This window comes from Rhincodon typus, chromosome 10 (assembly GCF_021869965.1).
Source record: "Rhincodon typus isolate 14 chromosome 10, sRhiTyp1.1, whole genome shotgun sequence".
Classification (NCBI taxonomy): domain Eukaryota; kingdom Metazoa; phylum Chordata; class Chondrichthyes; order Orectolobiformes; family Rhincodontidae; genus Rhincodon; species Rhincodon typus.
The window spans coordinates 23,720,447-23,733,724 of record NC_063341.1 but is presented as its reverse complement, the minus strand read 5'-3'; the positions used below and the strand labels follow the sequence as shown (position 1 = coordinate 23,733,724).

General features: G+C 40.5%; 1 protein-coding gene across 1 annotated transcript in view; it reads left to right on the top strand.

Moving 5' to 3' along the window:
• The window catches only part of axdnd1 (axonemal dynein light chain domain containing 1), a 134,046-nt gene that overhangs the window by 116,690 nt on the left and 4,078 nt on the right, over window positions 1-13,278 (top strand). The window contains exons 24-27 of the mRNA XM_048602234.1: window positions 999-1,031; window positions 4,272-4,376; window positions 6,396-6,524; window positions 7,776-7,867. Of these exons, the coding sequence (XP_048458191.1) occupies window positions 999-1,031; window positions 4,272-4,376; window positions 6,396-6,524; window positions 7,776-7,867 (359 nt within the window). The remainder of the gene's footprint in view (window positions 1-998; window positions 1,032-4,271; window positions 4,377-6,395; window positions 6,525-7,775; window positions 7,868-13,278) is intronic.

Sequence of the window (13,278 nt, the reverse complement as noted above, 5' to 3'; positions counted from 1 at the left end):
AGGCACAAGAGTATGTGGGGGTCCTCGTACACAATTCAAAGAAGGTTAATCGTGTCAGTACAATCAATGGTATATTGGCCTTTATTGCTCAGGGTTTGGAATATAAATATAAGAAAGTCTTGTTGTAATTATGTAAGGCTTTGTTGAGACTGCAGGTGGAGTACTATATACTGTTTTGCTCTCCTGCCGCAAGACAGATGTGCATGACTTATTAGGGGTGGTGGCTGTGAAGGTACAGCAGTTGTTTATGAGACTGGTAGATTGAATGGACGGTGTCCTATATATGAGAACAAACAAAACAGTCTTACATTCTTGAGATTTTAGAAGGATCCGAGACGATCTTGCAAAATAAATGTACTGGGCAAAGTGGATACTGAAGTAGGTAGTAGATGGGGAGAACACTCTTCATTTGGAGGGTTGTAACGTTTTGGAATTCTCTACTCCAGCAGTTGTGGATGCTCATTGAGTTCAAGACTAAAATGTTTAGCCCTATGGAGATTAGGGAACTTTTTAGCATAAGACAAATGTAAGGAGTTGGTGTCAAAGTTGAGCCATGATCATATTGAACTGACAGAGCAGGTTCAAGGGGAATATGGCCCACCCCTGCTTGTATTTCTTATCTTCTTAAGTCAGACTGAAAGGAAATGATTTTATAGGTGGCAAATTCAACATATATATGAGAAGCTGGAGATCTATTCTGAGACCTCATCCAGATATTGTAAAGGACGTGGTCATTGTGGTTGTAAAGTGCCTAACTGCTGTGCATTCTTTTTTCCATCTGCTAAACAACGTAATTATGTTTGAAAAAAAGTTGCATGAAACTTGCTGTGCAGGAAAAATTCCTTTTCATATACTGCTGTTAGCTTGAAATAATACACAACGAAAAAATGTTACTAATTATTATTTGTCTTGTCTGGTTGTTGGTTTTTATACTGTAACAACTAATGAAATTATTCTACTCCTCCTCCTCCTCCTCCTCCTCTCTTCATATCTTACAGAAATTGAGCAAGATTGACAAATCTGAGTCTGGAGTAAGTTTGTCTTAAATTTTAATAATATGTAATAGAGGGAGTGAAAAGGCTTGCTGAGATTGACGGTAATGCCTACTTTGCACAGTGTATAATATCTTGGTGATTGCCTAACTGGTATGCTAGCAAGGTGGGTGTTCCACTGCATGAGGTGAATGAGCAGTTGGATGTCTTGTTTGGCACTATAAAATACCTCCCTGGATCAAGGTAGTGATCACACTGAATGGTGTCTACAGTACCTCCATGAACAATGCAGCATAAGAGGTACAGTTTGAGAATCTGACAATGTTAAAACTCACAAACAATACCATATACCAGGTGCATTCCACAATATATTACTCATGAGTTAGCTTGGGATTGTTTGGGTCTTTCTGTAAGGATGTTAGAAAGGCCAAGCTGCTAAATGAATGTGAGTGGGAATTGGAGCCCAGGAATGGGGGCTGCTGGATGAGTGATTGAGAGAGGTGTTTGGGAAGAGGGGTTGCAGATTGATTGAGTAGTGGAAAGTAAGGTTGGGAAGAGGGGCATTTCTTTGAGGGGTGAAAGAGAAGAGTAGATTTGCATTTGTGTGTGGGGCGAGATGAGGCTGAGTAAAGGGCAGGTAGAGAGAGGCTTGACTGAACTTTCTGTCAGCAGGGAATATGGAAAGCTTAGCTGAAACCTGCATAAGGAAATAAAATATTAGCATTTTTACAAAATATTTTAAAAGTCCACATTTTCATATTTAAATGATGTTATTATGTATTGATCTAAAATAGCCATAGTCATTTGCAACACAGAGCGAGGACATTTGGCCCACTAAGTTCATGCCAAATTGCCATGGAACAGTCAGTCCTCTGAATACTCATAGCCCAATACATTTATCTCCCTCAAAGTGTGCATCCACTTTCATTTTCAAATCATTAATTGCTTCCATTTCTATCACCCTTGTCATTACCACTTGCTGCATACAAAAAGGCCAATTTTCACATTCTGTCTGCGCAAAGTTTAATATTTATACTGTACTATACTATACTATTTTGTTGCTCCTTTTTCTTGGAATCAGGGAATTTTACATGCACAACTGCATTGAATGTCAGTTCAGTGATTTATACTGAATTCTGATAGTGATAAATGGTAAACCAAGGGGAAACAATTATTTCCAACCACTTGAAACCTAATAATTACACACTTTTGAAGTGGCCTAAAAGACTTGTATTTCACTACAGATCATTAAATGTGCTTTATTTATTTGATTCTGTGTTACAAAAATATCTAAGACCTTTTTGTTTCTGGCCACTCTCAGCCCTAATTAGCACTTGTTCACTCCATCTCATGCATAGCCAGGGCACATGACACAGATTCTGTAGCATCATAGTAAACAGGCATTCAGCTGGGCCTGTCCTGTTTCCCTTGTCTGTTCTGTAGGCCTTGCGCTTCTTGTGCATCTGCTGGAAGGTGAATATGCAAAGACCTATTGATAGTCCTCATTTTGCAAGAGTGTATGAGGTCATTACATTGGATCCTCTTCGTTCTCATACTTTTGTTGCTTCTGGTGGCAGTGATTTCTACCCAAGCAGGTTTGGTCTGTGTGAGTGGCCTCCTCCTGCTATTTTACTGGAAAAGAACCAACTTTCCCTCTTCAATTGCCATCAGATCACATCCAGGTCAGCATCTGAAAAACAAGAGGCTGTGCTGTGTTCCTCTAGCTCTTCTGATGTCATTGAAATGAGGAATCCAATCCAAAGTTTGCCGTGACTCTTCACTTCCACTGTGATGGTTGCAATAGTGAGATTAAGACATGCCTACCCTTGGGTTGGCTATGTTTCTATCACCCACTGCTGCTAATTGACTGACAAATTCATCTCTGTACCAATTAAAGGGTCACTCAGTGAAAATCTGGGCGCATTTCTGTTTCTCCTCTGGAGTAGTTTGGGATTCGCAATCAATCTCAACTTCCATTTTCTGCTCATGTTCTTACTGTTGTTTCACAGTATGTCACTTAGCTGGGTCATGTTTTTCATTTAAATACTTTACAGGCATGCTGTTTCTTTTCTTGTAGATGTGTGCCTTTGTTTACCCCATCATGATCTCTCGCTTATTCCTACACACAGGATATGAGTATTGGTAGCTAGACCAGCATTTATTGTCCGTCCATGATTGAAGGTGTTGGTGAGCTGCTTTCTTGAATCCCTGCAGTCCATGTGGTATGGTACACTCGCATGCTAATAGGGAGGGAGTTCCAGGATTTTGACCCAGTCACAGTGAAGGAATGGTTGTATAGTTCCAAGTCAGGATGGTGTGTAATTTGCAGGGAAACTTGAAGATTGTGGCGCTCCTTTATCTTTCTAGGTCATAAAGGTTACGTGTTTGGAAACTTTATTAACACTGTTCAACTGTAAATTTTCTATATTCCTTTGAAAGTTCTGAACCTAGAAATATAATTTGTCTGTTCTTTCTTCTAGATACTGACAAACCTATTAAATACTGCCTACAATCTTTATTTATGTTTTCAGATTCAGATTTTGCTTTATGCTTGTATTAACTCTGTGGGTAGGTTTAGCTTTCTTTGATCACCCTTATGTCATTCCTATGCATCTACAATATTAAATTGGGGTAGGCAAAAATAATTTTCTTTTTAGAAAATGAATAAGAGATTGGATTAGTTTGTAGATTATTTCTTGCTGTCCAGTGAAATTTTAGCTGCAAATGGTTTTCTTAAAATATTTCATGGTTCAGTCACATTTATTTGTGGTTATTTTCAAGTTATCTAGTGAATTATGATATGTTCTTTGGTAGGTGCTTTTAGTCAACCTCTTCAGAAGATGTTAGAACGTGTCTGGGGAAGATGGTACTTAAACCTGAACCTTCTGGTCCAGAGTTAGAGTCACTACCGCTGTAGTACAAGGACCCTTGAATGTTTTTTGCTATGCTTTTTAGCAATAGAATATTTAAGTCAAGCACCATAATTAGCTTAAAAGGAAGTGGCTTTTGAAACAATCAGAATCAGATGAGATGGCAGTGGAGTGTCATGCTTTTTGAAAGTTTAATATAGACAAGAGTTTATGTAGATCAGTTAGCAACCTGGAAATTTACCGTAGAAAGGAGATTATTTTATGCATAACTTGAATTCATACAACAAAAGTTCCCTGGAGAATTGTTGTAAAATTATGTCTATTGTTCTGTGTCCCTCGTTGCTATATGTTTGACAGGTAGTTAATGAGAATGCTGTGTTATTAACCATTCTACATTTCCTTGCTTCAGACGCAATCTGTTCACGTTGTCAGTGATACCAATGTGACTGAAGAAAGCTTACCATTGTCAAAATCAAGAAGTCCACGTGGAACCAAAGGAACAAAAGATATTGAAGTAATGTAAAACCGTAAACATTTTCTTTTCAATGTCTTTCTGTCTTAGATAATTCTTCAAAAATGCAGCTCCATAATGTCTACATTTTAGCTGCCTACAGTGCTGGTTTGCATGTAAAATGATTTTGGTGCATTCTGCGCACAAGTCCAATGTAACTTATGGCAATAGCCATTGCGGTGAGGGCAATAGTACTGTTATTAAGGGCATGTATTTGCAAAGTAGTGAAACTGATGTCAAGAAGAATGTAGCACTGATTTTACGTCATGTACTTTTTTGACGCAAATGTTCCAGCAAATGCCCTGTCTTAAACGCACACAGCACGAAATGCATTCAGCAACAGGAAGGAGATCCCACACGTGCTATCTGAAGCAATTGTCAATTAAGTTCAAGTTCATTGCTAATTGATTTCTATTGAGGCTGCTGAGTTTATGAAAGTGATGTAAGTTTTTTTTAAATACTGTTCAAAGTTGAAGCCTGAGGGGAATAATGTTGCATGTGACGAAGTCTTTGGTTCTGACCTGATTTTCATAGGGCTTTGTTGAGAATGAAAGTGGTGATCAGCTTTATCAGGACATTTGTGAACCCAACCATGATGCAGTGTCTGGTGGCCAATGACTCTGCTTCCATTGTGGCACAAGCAGATTCCACCAGATGTCTGGAAGCTCACACTCCCCAGCAGTCTAGTCAACTAAAGCATTGTTTTAGACTGCTGTATCTTATTTATGTAGCAAAACAGCTTTCATTTTATGCATATTGTACACATATATGTGTACGTAGGTTTTACACTGGAATCATCAGCATATAATCAACTGATGGCTCTAATTGTTCAGTAGCCAACCTTTAGTTTGCTGTGGTAACTCAGATGCACCTAGCACAGTGGACTTCTGCAGAGGGAAGACATCAAGACCACTGGAAAGACACTAGTATTGAGCTGCGTGAATCTTTGGCTTTGGCTGCACATATGTTGAGGTGGTGAATCCCTTTCAGTTACAGTATGGGGCAGAGTGAATGGCAGCTTGCAAGCATGTTGTACATTGGAAGCTTGGAATTCTTGAAAGGCTGTGCGGTCAATCCACCTGCTTCTGTCTGACAAGAGAGAATGAAATGTAGTTAATTGTCAGCAATAGGGAACATCAGTGGAAGCCAACTGAGATGTTATAAATATCTTCAATTCTTCCTTGAAGAAGCTAAATGCAAAACCATCATGACCAAACTCTCACAAAAAGTCACTGGCAATGATTGTTTGCGATTACAACTGCAGCAAGTGGCATATTTCAGTGAGAATGTGCTCATTGAAGTGTAGATGTCCTATACGTTATTCCTTGCTGAGGTTTAGGTCCCTATAAAAAATGGGTAGGTGTGGCCTCCTGCCAAGAACCCTTCAGCCCCCACCTCTCCCTCCTCCCTCTTCCAAAAACTTGCCTTGGTCAACATGGCCTCTGTTCATTCTTCAACCTTGCTATATTCCATGGAGAATGGTGACTATTGCACCCATGCTTATGAGCAGCTGGCAAATTTAATCTACTATAAGTTTGAATCAAAGCAACAGACACGAAAAAGAACATTATTTAGCAACTAAACTGCAGGCAGTTAATGATCCATTTAAAAACACTGATGGTGCTAGTGGATCCTTCTTGGTGCTGAGTAGGTGTACATTGTGCAAAATTAAGTTAAGCTGTAGTGTTGATCTCCAAAATGGCATAGCTGACACTAAATCAGCATTGTTTAATGAAGTTATGAAGCTGCCTGCACTGTATACGTTCTGAAGCCATTCGCTGTTTGCTTGCTGACAACCTCACCAATATGATGTTTGACACAATTCACCCCAAAAGTAAACATAAGAACTGCAAGTGTCATTTTGGAAACCAAACAGCGTCCATAGTGCACAATAAAAGGCATTACCAATCTGTATTTCATGTCACTAATCTATTGCAATTGCCTCACCTGTTTGATTAGCCCATAAAGAAAATTTTAGGACAAACAACTGTTGAGTTCTGACAATTGAATCACTTTGTGTAGGATCAAAGTCCTGGAATGGATGAAGGTCAATTAGTTCACAGTCATGAAAAATCCATCCTGAAATTTATCGGTGATGATACCAACATTCATGAAAGAGACCTGAAAGAAACTCCTGTTTCTATGTTAAAGGTCAGGATTTAAACATTACTATTCACTCTGATCATGTTTCTAAAATGCCAGTTCTGCATAATGCAGAACTAAGCAGTGTATACTAAGCAGGTTTTAGTTTTCTCTTTGACTGAGCCGATCTCAGCCAGAATTCTGTGGTGCAATTTATATTAATGTCCATAAGCTAATGATAGGAGTAGGGCATTCAACTCTCCAGCTTGTTCCAACTTTCATTTTGATCATGGCTGATCTGTATCTTAACATAAGAGCAGGAGTAGGCTGTGCAGCCCATGGAATCTACCCTGCCAGTCATTACATTTGCGGCTGATCAAACACTTTAATGCCTTCTACACAGTCAATCCCCATACTTCTGTTTTCCAGTGGCACACAGAAATCTATCAATCTCTACCTTAAACATGCTCAAAGACTGAGCCTCCGCAGCCCTCTATGTTAGAGTATTCCAAAGGTTCACAACACCAAAAGTTTAAAAAAAAAAGTTGCCCTCATCTTGGACCCAAGTGGTTTCCCCCTTATTTTTAAATTGTATCCCCTGGTTCTAGACTCCAAAACCAGGGGAACATCTTACCTGTCTATTCCTTTAAGTATTTTGTAAGTTTCAACGAGATTACCTCTCATTCATTGAAACTTTAGAGAATACGGGCCTAGTTTGCCAAATCTCTGTTCATAGGATAGTGCCTCCAGCCAGAAACAAGTCTGATGAACCTTTGTTGCATTACTTCTACGGTAATGAAATAAAGAGACCAAAACTGTGCACACTACTCCAGGTGCAGTCTAACCAAGCTTCTACACAGTTGAAGAAACTCAGTATGCTTGGTCAGTGAACTCATTTGGCTAAATGGCTGGTTTGCAATACAGAGTGATGCCAAAAACTTGGGTTCATTTTCCATACTGGCTGAAGTTATCATGAATATCCTGCCTTCTCAAGCTCACCCCTCACCTGAGGCATGGTGACCCTTGGGTTAAACAGTTGTCTCTCTTTCTAATGAAAGAGCAGCCCTATGATTCCCTGGGCCTATGGCAACTTTTTTTATGTGCTTGCCTTGGTTCTGTGACTCTTGTATACTTGACTAATAAACACTAGAGAAAACAAGATCAGCCTGCTCCTGATTGCATGCAGGCTGTGTAGAGAGTCAGACTTCACTTCATGTTGTACAAAAATGCACCTAACTAATATTAGTCTAACACTTTATGTTTAGCCCTCAATGTCTTGAAGCTATCTCCTATTTGCTTAATACTGTAATTTGATTGCAGACTGGTATCGAAGCTGTTGTTCCGAAAAACCCCAAGTCAAAGAAGGCATTTGAGGCACTAACTGCTATGGGAATATTACAGCAGCAACTTGTGTGAGTAACTGATTATAATTGTCATGAATTCATCTTGACTCTGAACTGACTAATTTTCATGTGCTGCATTGTTTAATCCATTATTTCAGATGGTATATCATAAAAGTGTAATCACAGACAATCTTTAACGAGAGCAAATTGTTCTAAATTTGCATCTTGTTGGGCAGCCTGGAAATGTAATGTAGGTGATGCGGTTCTGGTGCCAGATCTAGAAGTGGGCAGCATTGTTTAAGGCAGAAGTAGCTGACTGAACAAATTATATGTTAGACAGCCAATTAATGAAGCAGATTTGCAAGGCCCATTCAATCAAGTGATTGGTGGGAGTGCAGAAACGAAAGCAGAAATTACAAGTCCTGCTGCCATTTTTAAACATTAGCCAGACCTACTTGGGCTGTTTCTTTTCAAACTACTCTCTTACTGTAGCTGAGACGAGTTACTGTGGAAACTCAGAACATCAGCTTTCAGCTTCAAGCCAGCAGAGATGTGAGGGATGTGATGAAATGTGCCTTTAAGAGGGATTTATTCTGTCCTGCTTCCACTGAAGAAGGGTGATGTAAACCTGGTGCCGAGGTATCTGCTCCATAGAAAGTAGAGTAAATAGCTTTGAATTTTTTAAAAAGTAAACAAAAGAAGCATGAGTGAGTAGAGTCAGGCTCATGCAGATCCAGGCTTTTAGTTTTTGCTTTCAGTTGTTGAAGTTGGGATTTTTGGATTTGAAGCTGCTAGATACAGCTGTTTCTCTGCTGCTGCAAAAAACCTGAACTCTCTGTTTGCTGCTAGGTTCATTCTGTCAGTGTTTGTTTTCCTGGAATGGAAGAAATAGCAAGTGAGAGAAATCTGTTTAGCTGAATTTGTCTTTTCCCAGGGTGTGTTTATGGGATGCTGCTATATTGGAACAGTTAATGAAGAGTAATAATGCATTATTTTAGTAAGTCTTTTTATAGTTAGATATGCCAGTTCTTTCTTTTTTGTTTGTAATTTAACTGTGGTTTAAGAATAAAGTCTGTTTTACTTAAAGCCTAGTTGTTTGTTTGACCAATTGAATCACATCTGGAACACAACGCTGTACACTTGCCTTTAAATAAGATAAAAGTTAGGATCCCGACTGTCTCCTTGATATGTTTTGCAGAGGTTTAGTGTGGTCCATAACAGGGAATATTTTCATACTGTAGTGTCTACACCAGCATCCCGCATTCTCAGTATCTACAGCCTTCAGTTGAGACAGAGCGTGACAAGAAGCTGGGAGCTGCAGAATGGCATGGACCAGACAAAGGATGACCATAGATTTCAGCAAACCTTTCCTGTAGGTTATTCTGCAGGTGTCTTGGGGCCAAGGGGAGGTCTTGTTCCCAACTGATGAGAAGGCAACCTCCCTTCTGACCAAGAAGATTGGGACAGAGGTAGCAATGGAGTCAGCAGCTGTAGGGTCCAGCGGTACAACTGTGACCAATGTTGGAAGGAGGTCACTGTTGCTACGAGGTGGACAACACGTAAGAATCTTAACAGAGAGAGATTGACTGGATGGAAAATGTGTAGCATGCTGCAGCAGCAACTGTACCATGGATTTGTGTCACATGGGTGTTGGGCACCTGCCTCTCAATAACAGAGTCCTCCACATTCCATATCAGAGAATGTATGAGAGAAACACCCACCGTAAGTACTGTCAGGCAAGGAAGAGACCAGTTGATAAATGTCTGAAAATTGACATCGCACTGCTGTCTGCAAGACATTAAAAGCCACAAGTTCAGAGAAAGGGTGAGATATGGTGGATGTGAGCCAGACCTGCGAACCTTGATGGCACTATAGTGGAGACTAGCTCCTTTTGAATAAAGACTGAAATGCAATGTAAGGCAGGTTCACTTTGCCTAATAGTCCAACCATAGTCAGGGATCTTGCTGCCAAATCACCATCTTTTAATGGTCAGGTTTCTAGCAACATGGAATACACAGACACTGCTCATTTAATTTACCTATTTTCTAATCAATCTGTTCAGAGATGTTATTACACGCCTCTCGAACAGGTGGGACTTAACCCAGGCCCACTGACGCAAATGTGGGGATATTACCACTGCACCGCAAGAGCCTCTGCTCAATTAATTCAAATGGCTGCATTGAATTCAAGTCAGCAGTATGCAGATTTGATTTAGAGCTTTTTAATGACCTGATGTACCTTCCTGCTATTTATTGCATGTAGCATTGCTGCCTTCCCATCACCTGCTTATAAATATAGGAACTCGTGCAGGAGTAGGCCAACTACTCTGCCATTCACTAAAATCATGGCTGATCTGATTCCTCCATATTTTTACTCTATGCCAATAACCTTTCATCACTGCACCTCCCCCTACCTTGTTTTTCTAAAATCTATCAACCATTGCCTTAAAATAATCAAAGACTTCGCTTCCACTGTCTTTTAAAAAAGAGTATTTTTAAAAAGTCTCTCCTTATCTCTATCCTAAATGGGTGACCCCTTATATTTAAACAATGACCCCTAGTTTTAGATTCTCCACAACAGGAAACATATTTTCCACCTGCATCCTCTCTAGACCCCTCATGATCTTGTATTGTTTTCATCAAGTTGCCTTTCACTCTTCTAAACTCCATTTCTTGCAAACCTGTCCAATCTTTCTTCATAAGACAACCCACCCATTCTAGGTATCAGTCTGGTAAACTTTCTTTTGAACTATTTCCAACACTTTTACATCCTTCCTCAAATAAGGAGACCAATACTGTATCGAATACTCCAGATGCATTCTCATCAATGCTCCCACCTAGACCCACCCCATCTCTGTAACCCTGCATTTCCCATGGCCAATCCACCTAACCTGCACATCTTTGGACTTTGGGAGGAAACCCACACACATGGGGAGAATGTGCAAAGGATTCAGGGGTTGTACTTCTGGAATGGAAATTTGCTTATGTCACTCTCCTGTTTAAGAAGGAAGACAGGTGGAAACCAGGGAATTACAGACCATTTAGCCTAACATTTGTGGTGGGGAAGTCGTTGGAGTCTATAATCAAGGATAGAGTAACTGACTACCTTGAAAATTTTCAGTTAATCAGGGAGAGACAGCACAGACTCATGAAGGGTAGGTCATGCTTGACAAACCTCAGTTTTTTGAAGATGTGACAAAAGCAGTAGACAGAGGTAAGTGAATAGATTATTTTTATATGGACTTCTAGAAGGCTTTTGATGAAGTCCCAAACAAGAGACTTGGCTAAGTGGAAGCCAACAGAATGAAGGGTAAATTCCTAACGTGGATAGGAAATTGGTTGAGTGACAGGAAACAGAGCTGGAATAATGGGTAAGTATTCAAACTGGCAGGAAGTGACTTAAGGTGTCCCATAGGAATCTGTGTTGTGGCCTCAATTATTCACAATATTCATTATTGATTTGGAAGATGGGATAAATAGTCAAGTATCCAAATTTGCTGAAGACACAAAATTGGGTAGCATAGGTCTTGATGACAGCCTAAAATTACATCAGGATATGGACAGATTAGGTGAATGGGCAAAGCCGTGGCAGATGGATTTTAATATAAGCAAGGGTGAAGTTATCCATTTCGGACTGAGAAATGATAGATCAGGATTTTTTTTGGAAGGAACAATGTTAAGTACAGTGATGCCCAACAAGATTTGGGGGTTCAGGTGCATAGCTCTTTAAAATGCCATGAATAGGTGCAGCAAATAGTCAAGAATGCGAATGGAATCACGCCTTCATAGCTAAAGGACTCGAGTATAGGGATGCAAAGGTTATGCTGCAGTTATACAAAACCATAGTTAAACCCCAACACAAACAGAAGCTGGAAAAGCTCAGCAGGTCTGGCAGCATCTGTGAAGAAAAAATCAGACTTAACGTTTCGAGTCCAGTGACCCTTCCTCAGAACATAGTTAGACCCCACTTTACGGTACTGTGAGCAGATGTGGGCCCCACACCTTAGAAAAGATGTTTTGGCTCTGGAGGGAGCTCAACACAGGTTTACATGGATGATACCTGGGTTTCAGGGGTTATGTTAAAAGGCAAGATTAGACAAATTAGGCCTTTATTCCCCAGAATTTATAAGGTTAATCCAATTGAGGTCTTCAGGATATTAACAGGGAAAGATGCAGTATATAAAAATAAACTATTTCCACTGGTTGAGGATTCTAGAACCAGGGATCATAGCCAAAACACTTCCACATGGAAAGAGTAGCGGAAGTTTGTGACTCTTTTCCTCAAAAGCCAGTCAATGCTAATTCAATTATTAAATTTAACTCGGATAAATTAAGCAAAGGTATCAAGGGATATGGGCCAAAGGCAGACATGTGGAGTTAGGCCACAGATCAGACATGATCTTATTGAATGGTGGAGCAGGTTTGAGGGGCTGAATGGTCTACTTCCGTTCCTATGTTCCTAAAACTGAATATGGTATGTTACAAACACCTCTAAACTTTATTTTTAAATAATTTTATTGTGTCATGTTCATTGCTCTGTGGGCATATCCACCACTCTCCTGTTATCATGCCCGAAGTTGATGACCTTACCACCAGAACACTTTGGCATGCAACCCACTCTTGAATCAGTGTCCAAATGTTTCTGCCCAGTTATAGGTGAATGTGGTTGCAGTGCATAAAAGCTGCTTACAATTGCTTATGAATGTTGTGACTTTAAACATCAAACAATAACTTTACTGCATATTCCTCCTTCTATCACTTATGTAGCACTGAGGAAGTCATCACAAATCATGCACAATTAGCAGTTTGCTGTTAAATTAAGTTGCCCTTGTTTCAGGCAGTCAGCAGTTCCATTGTGCACATATCTGTCCATTTAGTGATCGCTCTTCAGGAGGTAGTTGGAAAACGGTATCCCACGACGCAGAGACAGCAAGAACGGCAGATGCTGGAGTCAGAGACAATATGGTGTGGAGCTGGAAGAACACAGCAGGCCAGGTAGCATCAGAGGAGCAGGAATATTGACGTTTCAGGTCAGGACCCTTCTTCAGAAATGGGGAGGGAGAAGGCAGCTCAGAAATAAATAGAGCAAGGAGGGGTAGGGCTGGGGAAAGTAGGTGGGATGGTGATAGATGAGTGCAGGTAGGGAGTAGTGGGGATTGGTCAGTGGGATAGGAGGGGCAGATAGGTGGGAGAGAAGATGGACAGGTTGTGTCAGGTCAAGGAGGAGGGGATGAGAGGGAGGATTGGACATGGGATGAGGCTAGGGGTGGGGAGATTTGAAACTGGTGAATTCCATGGTTAAGCCATCGGGCTATAGGCTCCCGAGGCAGAATATGAGGTGCTGCTCCTCCAGTTTGTGAGTGGTGTCATTGTGACACAGGAGGAGGCCCAGGATGGACATGTCGCCCAGGATGGACATGTCGCCCAGGATGGACATGTCACCCAGGGAGTGGGAGGGGGAGTTAAAATGGTTGGCAACCG